At 34.8% G+C, this 8,123-nt stretch overlaps 1 protein-coding gene across 1 annotated transcript; it reads left to right on the top strand.

Moving 5' to 3' along the window:
• The first annotated feature begins 989 nt into the window (after positions 1-989).
• On the top strand, positions 990-7,654 carry LOC141677942 (LEC14B homolog). The gene is made up of 10 exons (XM_074484094.1): positions 990-1,185; positions 1,763-2,199; positions 2,290-2,409; positions 3,445-3,522; positions 3,644-3,838; positions 5,126-5,203; positions 5,480-5,655; positions 5,957-6,115; positions 7,059-7,119; positions 7,336-7,654. Exons 2-10 carry the CDS (start codon positions 1,831-1,833, stop codon positions 7,498-7,500), a joined length of 1,401 nt encoding a protein of 466 aa, XP_074340195.1. The 5' UTR covers positions 990-1,185; positions 1,763-1,830; the 3' UTR covers positions 7,501-7,654.
• Positions 7,655-8,123: the final 469 nt, after the last annotated feature.

Here is an 8,123-nt window from a genome sequence, read left to right as displayed (position 1 = left end):
TATTTATGTTTAACATATATTATACTAAATCATTGACAACAACCAACTGCTAAAGTCAAAGTCGATGAAAAATCAAACATTTAAGCCAAAATACATTCACCCCCCTCTGTGTTGTATTCATACCTAACAAAATTAAACGAGCCGGCTCGCCCGACTCGTTAAAACTGACTTGTTTAGCTAAACGAGCCGGCTCGACTCGACTCGTAAAATTAAACGTGTCGAGTTCGGGCAGAGGTTTAAGCTCGTTTAACTAAACGAGCCAGCTCGTTTAACTAAACGAGACAGCTCGTTTAACTAAACGAGGCGACTCGACTCGACTCGATTAATCTCGGCTTGAATTACGCCCGGCTCGAAACTCGGCTCTTTCGACCCGAATTACAGCCCTAATTTTTGCAAATTTTTTAAAAAAGTAACAGTATTTTTGTAAAAATATTTTTATTATTGGGTATTTTTCAAAAAAGCCCAATAACTTATTTCCCTTAATTTTTGTGGAAAGATTTTGAAGACAATAAGTAAATAAAATTTCTTATCAAATTTGCAGGTTTTTATTTTATAAAACAAACTGAAAAAATAAATTTAAGATTGCTTTTTTGTTTTCTTTCTGAAAAAATTTTATGGAACACAATGTATGTACATACTTTTATTTGTTAAAACTTAAAAGGATGTGTTCAAGTTTCACTTTTTTTATACCTTATATAACAAATTTTAGTTTATAGTAGATATGTTACGTGTTTCCTTTCAATTTATTAGAGAATTAATAAAATTCTTGAATAAATATCACTAAAATTTAAATTATTTTTACAAATAATAACGATTAAAAATTCAAAAATACTTAAATTTTTTTAATAGGAAATTAAAATTCAATCGAATATTTTAGATTCTTAAAATCTAAAAAAGTTCAAATCAAATACACTCAAAAATAAAATAAATTATTTTATTTCTTTAAATGTATTTGATAAAATTTTGGTAAATGTGTGGTGTTTCCCTCTAGTGTAGGTGGTGAGCCTCCCGGCGCCACGTGTGAAAACCCCACCCCAACCGTCGTGCTCATCGCCCCCCTTGACTTTTCAGTTTCACCTACACACACAACACACATATTCTTAAGTCATAATATATACTACTACTATATCTTCTATAAAAATCACCATTTTCTCCTTACTTGAACTTGATCGCCCAGCTCAACTGGTAATCTCTCTCTCTCTCGCTCTCTCTCGCTCTCCCTCTCTCTCTCTCTCTCTCTCTCTCTCTCTCTCTCTCTCTCTCGCTCTCTCGCTCTCTCTCTCTCTCGCTCTCTCGCTCCCCCTCCCTCCCTCTCTCTCTCTCCCCCTCCCTCTCACACACACACACACACACCTCTCTCTCTCTCTCACACACACACACCTCTCTCTCTTTCACCTCTATCTCTTTTCCCCTCATATAGTAATTTTGATCGTCCCACTTATAGCTGCCTTAATAAAGATCATATCTTTTTCATTTCAACTTACAAATATAATTCAACTCAACTCATATGTCAAAGGGATGCTTTCACTCTCAAAGATTGATAATTACTAATTTATTGCTAGTCTAGTAATGCCCACAAAACTTTTTTATTTACTTGTTTATTCATTGCCCCCATTGGTTTATATTTTGTAATCATGTAATATTTTTTTCTGTCGGTTGAAATGAAAATTTGCTTAGCACTTGTTATTTGCTAGTTTTTACATATTCTTGGTGGTTCGGATTGTTTATTAATCTGTTATAATGTGCATTACTTGTGTTTCAGGTCTGGTATGCCAATTTTGATTTATTAGTGACATTTTGCTATTTATAGAGTTTGTCAAGATATAAAAAATGAGTAGGTCAAGAAAGTTTTTGATCGACTGCGTGGGTGTTACTCCAAATGAACCCTCCAGCAGTCATGATGAGGTGTTGGGTCTTGATCATGATATTGCTCAGCTTACGAGGCTTAAGTCAGAACCTCACAAGCTTTTGAGTCGAATTTCACCTGGCAAGTCAAGGTTTCCGATTTCCCCTGTCGATATGTTAGCACGTCGGGAGGCTAACTTTTCTGGTCGTAGTAGATTTTCATCTGCAGATGGCTGTCATGTTTTGAACCGGTACTTGCCGGTCAATGGGCCCTCGTTGATTGATAAAATGGATAGTGCTGGTTATGTATCTCAGTTTTCTGGTGATGGTTCTCTATTTGTGGGAGGATTTCAGGTATTCTTGTGGGGCATGGTGTTTGTTTGTAATTATATATCTTATATAAGATTAGACTTGGCTAAGCCTTTTACTTTTATCTCTTATCAGGAAAGTCACATTAGGATATATAATGTTGATAATGGATGGAAAGTCCAGAAGGACATCCGTGCCAAAAGCTTGAGATGGACAATTACGGATGCATCTCTTTCACCTGATCAACGTTTCCTTGTGAGTATATAACCATTAGTACATCTGAAAATGAGTATGATAAGCACCAATATGCTGACTTAATTTGTTCTCTGTATTTTATCACTTCATTATGTGATGTAAATGCACTCAATCTGTTGATGATGTATTCGATACCTGTAGTTGCTGACTTACATGTTGCTTCACTGAATATTTTAATGCTTATTCACTTTAGAGTTTAGCCCACTCTAGTTTGGAAACAATATCTGAAAAAGCTAAAACTAGTCATTCACAATTTACTAAAAATTGTAATATGATTTCATAGGTGTAGCTTGTGTTCTTCTCGATGCTGGAATGTGAAGTTTAGAACATTTAAAAGCACAGGAGATAAAACTTGACTCAGACATAAAATGCATTTAGCTGTTATGTAGGAAGCTTTTTGGCTCCCCGATGCTAAATTCTTTTGTCTACGAATTCTATACTAAAATATATTGTTTCCCTAACTTCTAGTCAGTGCTGTTGATATACTTCTACATACTATTTTAGCCTACCCTATACCATTTTAAGTTCTCGTACTTGCGTCAAGACTTAGTTATCACGTTAGGTAAAAAAATTAACTGGGATAGTTCGAAAATTAATGTCAATGTGCTGTTTGATTGCTCTGGCCTCAATAGCTGCAGTGATGAGGAAAGCCAATAAGTTTGTTTGGCGACTTACCTATAAATGTATTAATGATATTTTCTTTGTCAAATTGTAGTGGCTAACGGCTTAAACTTAACAGATATGCTTACTCTTGACGTCTATGAACTTAACAGTTGGTCAAATCCCTGATTATGCAGCTTCTTTTTTTCAGTAAAAATACAACTATGCCTAAACTTAAGAGATACGCCTATTTGTTGATTTCATATATAAGCAGTTCAGTTCTACAGCAGTGCCCAAGGCTATACACACTTAAATAAAAACACAGATGGTGTTATTGTGACCCCCACCCTGTTTTTATTTCTTTACCGAAAATTGAAATTGCATGTGTATAGTCTTTCAATTATCAAATTGTAACGAATTTATGTAATATTGCAGGTTTATTCTAGCATGTCACCCATTGTCCATATCGTTAACATCGGATCTGCTACAACAGAGTCTGTTGCAAATGTTACAGTACGTTTGAAAAATTCATCCTTAGATTACTTATAGGATATTCTGATTTCCAGTTTATCTGTTTAAAGTTATCATTCTGTCATTTAAGAGAAGTGTTCATCATGGAAGCTCTCATATGCAGGAAATTCACGAGGGTCTTGATTTTTCTGCTGATTATGACTACGAAGATGATGAATATTATTATGATGCTTTTGGGATATTCTCAGTGAAATTTTCAACCGATGGACGAGAGCTTGTAGCAGCCAGTAGTGATGCTTCAATATATGTCTATGATCTTGGTGCCAATAGGCTTTCCATGCGTTTTCCTGCTCACATGGTAATATAGTTCCTCTGAGTAGTATAACACTATAATTTAGCTCTTCCATGAAGTTAATTAGGACTATAATTTCAGTTAGTACTATTCGGTTTCATGAATTTTTTAATGTTCTTTTTTCTTGCCTGAAGTTGCATGTTTAGATATACTAGTTTGTGTACAACAAAGCGAGTCGATGTACTGTGTGTATCTGATCTTTTTCTTTTAACACTATCCTGTTAGTAATATCATTTTAACAAAATAACATTCGGCATATAGTTAGGGTATATAGCCACTAGGCTGTTGTAGAGTAGAGTAGGGAAAGAGGTTTCTGTGACTTTCTTGACTGCAGTTACCTCAGATGTACAATTTTGTTACTAGGGATCTGTATCCTCTTTATAGTTGGCTTTTGTCTAAAATTTGCATTCAAGTCGTGGGTATGTATTAAAAAATTAAATTCTGTGTATTGCACGGAGTTTGTTCTGCATCTCCCAGATGCGTATTACCTGATGCGGATTCATGTGGCATTCTGGACCCTCACATTTTGTATTATATTTCATTCGCACTTCTTCAATTTGTGGTATGTGATCTTCCGTTTTTGCCGATTTTGCTTTTCACACTGTATACATATTATTCGTTGTAGCAGCCATATACCAGTTGTGCATAGTGTTGAATTTTTTATGGATTCTTTTTCCACCTTAATTGAACAAAATCACCGTGATTTCTTTTTGTTGTATATTCAGGCCCTAAATTTTTCTGTGTACTAACAGTGATTTTATGCTTATGCCCCAAATAAAAAGATCAGCATCATTCTTCTTTTGTACAGTTGCAAAAATATCTATCATATATTTATTTTCAAGAAAATTGGATGGGGGTAACAAGGCAACTCTAATTAGGCTGTGTTATTTGTGAAAGAAGAATAGGTTTTAATGATTAGGAAGCGTCATTTTACACTCCCAATCATGATAAGAGAAGTAGATACCTAATGTGTGCTTCCTGTTCCCAGTAATCATGAAATGCGCTCAATTATTGGTATAGTAACTGTGTGCTGTTATAAGCTTTTACCATATTTTTGGTTGCCCTGGTTTTCTGTATGTTTTTCTAGTTTAGAGAAATCAAATAGATTTTTACTGGATGCGGCCTTTCACTTAGTGAAATATGTTGAATTGGGTGAACCACAGAGTTCCTTATTTGGTGTGATTATTTGATTTTCCACCCTTAACTCAGTTTGCTACTTTCATACTCTGTCCACAACAGTAATTATGTAAATGTCGAAAATTATTTGACAACTTATTTGCATTCCTGGTCCAGTGTGATGTGAACACAGTGTGCTTTGCTGATGAAAGTGGTCATATCATCTATTCTGGGAGTGATGATGGCCTGTGTAAGGTAAACCTTATTTCTTCCTTTCTGCTGGAAGTAGGTGGTGCCCTTGATTTTGAAGTTTATGTTCTCTGTATATTTTCCGTTTCAAATCAACATGGGCTTAGAAAAATGTTGTTTGCTGGTTCATGTTCCGATCCATCTCATTAGCATCACTTAAAGTGTTTTTATTATGGGGGGGAGGGGAGGGGGGGAGGGGGGAGGGCTGTTATCATTACTGTAAACACTGATAACTAAGTAAGACGATTGGTATTTTCATGCTTAAGTTCCTATCTTTTACAGGTTTTGGACAGACGTTGTCTCGTTAATAACGAACAAGCATCTGGGGTCTTAGTTGGCCATTTAGAAGGTGTTACATTTATTGACAGTCGAGGAGATGGTCGATATCTCATCTCAAATGGAAAAGATCAGACCACCAAACTATGGGATATTCGGAAAATGTCCTCTAATCTCGCTCAGTATGTCTATAATATAAATTTTCTCAACCCATTGCACATGTCTGACTCTTTGCTGTTGCTAAGCATTGATTTAAGAGCTTGTATAGTCTTTCATGTAGCTCTGCTGGCATTGCTATTTGTGCTGTCAGCTTCATTGAAATGTCAATTAGGTTTTCAGATGAAGTTCATAAGACGATTTGTTTTTAGCAACAAAATATCAATTTGAATATAGGAGACATGTCATCTTATGAGACCGGAAAGTGGTCTGTGCCTCTTCCCTGCAAATCTTAAATTATAAATCTCATTAGAGTTTTTTATGCAGAAATCCACATAAAAGAAACTCGCGATGGGATTACAGATGGATGGAGTACCCAGATCGTCTAAGAAATGTTCGTCACCCAAATGATATCTCTCTGGCAACATATAAAGGTCATTCAGTCTTGAAAACCCTCATACGTTGTTACTTCTCACCAGCATACAGGTAACTAAGAATTATGGTTTACACTGTTCATGTTCTTCTGAAGTCATTTTCTGTAACCTAGTGCCATGATATTTCTGTAAAACTGCTGGCTATCCTGTGTCAGATGACATTGTTAGTTGTTAGTCTTTCAGAGATGTCTGACTTTTCACCATTTAGTACCACATTTAAACTTTTCTTGTTGATCTAGATTTACCTAGTCTCTTGTCACATTAAATTAATTGGATATACTCTTATGCTAAATAATTAGCCAGCATTAGTAGTACTTTTCCTGGTTTTAGGGTTTTAATAATCAGGCTTAGTACCTTAATTTTCACGCACCGTTAGGAGTATTAACATTGTCCATCTTTAAGGGTTACTCTTGATTTGAATCAGAATATGTTAAATGAGCAAGAGGTACAAAAACTTTCTATGGCCAGGAAACCCTAAATCACTCCCCTTTCTCTAAAAAATCACCCCCTGAGGAGCTGGCTTGATGATCGATCTCATTGAGTTTCCTTGTCTTAAGAAATGCCCTCTGCCTTCTTTTTAGGGGCAAGTTTTTTTTTTTTTTTGATAATTGAGGCAATTTTTGTTTATGAATGGTAGGATTCTTCCGTTATAGCATCATTTAAGTCAAAAAATGAATCAATTACTAAAGTGAAGATTGTAACTATTCTAGATAGTAAAGACCTGATTTCCTAGACGATGCCTAAGGTGCCAACAGAAGGAACAATTTCTGAAAAACAATTTCTGATGTGCTGCCTGGAAAGTAGACTTTTATTGATTTTTAAACACATGGTGGTATTATTGTTGCAAGTAGTCTAGTCTATTCATCATCTTACCTCAAATATGACACCTTTAAGGTATTGTTTCATTTTCTATAATAACTATCCAGTATCATAAAGGATTTTCCGAATGTTAATGAATTACTGATGTTGTTTCCTGTTTTTTTTACTTGGTGCAGCACTGGCCAGAAGTACATTTACACCGGTTCAGCTGACGGTTCAGTGTATATATATGATCTGGTAACTCTTGCCCTTCTGCCTTGCAATTTATTTATATCCGGTAATTATTAATTGGCCATTATGTCAACTGGCATCATTTGTATATCAATAAAATAAGTCATTTCTTTGACATCAGTTTTTAGTGTAATGAACTTGATGCAAGATGATGAGTTGATGATGTTATCTTGTTAACTTTAATGGTGCTGTAAATTGATGTTTTCCGGTAATCGATTGCAGCTAAGCGGGGCTCAGGTTGCCAAACTCGATTATCATGAAGCCCCTGTAAGAGATTGTAACTGGCACCCTAATTACCCTTCTTTAGTCAGCTCTTCATGGGATGGTGCTGTTGCAAAATGGGACTTTATAGATAATTCTTTAGATCAATCCTCTGAGACAGTGTAGTCAAATTCAGTGAAGTGTCTACTGAATTTTCAGCTACTCATCTATATTGACCTGTTTTGTAAATTATGTCTAAAGTCTGCAGTCTACATATATGCCGTTGTGAAGTATCTAATGTATACTTTCAGAATAATTATATTTATTATATTGGAATTGAGGACTACAAGTAAAAAGAAGATATTGTAGTTTTAATTTTCTTTTAACCACATATTTATCGAGCATTAAGCATTTAATACATCATGAATTTATTCGTATCAGTGTTGCCAAGACAATATTGCTAGTCCATATATTTCCCGAATTAAAATAGAACAAGGAATTAATGTTTTGAATTATAAATTTTCTATATATATTGTTTACAGACTCTACCACACAACGAAAATTGGGACTTGATCTTACAAATTGTTTTTATGACAACCCTAAAACTTATTGCAAATATAATAGCATAGTAGACTTTTCCTTGTACGTGAAAATATGATCCTGATACATGCAGCTAGCTGTGAGCCTGTGATTGTGAACCGGATTCCTAATATGTAAATGGTAGAAAGAAGCATTATGCAGGCAGTATTACAATATTTTACTATAAATTTATTAATATTAAACTTTTACCTATAATATTTACATAATAT

This window comes from Apium graveolens, chromosome 8 (assembly GCF_009905375.1).
Source record: "Apium graveolens cultivar Ventura chromosome 8, ASM990537v1, whole genome shotgun sequence".
Lineage (NCBI taxonomy): Eukaryota > Viridiplantae > Streptophyta > Magnoliopsida > Apiales > Apiaceae > Apium > Apium graveolens.
Note: the sequence above shows the minus strand (reverse complement) of the source record. Positions and strands in the feature narration are given on the sequence as shown.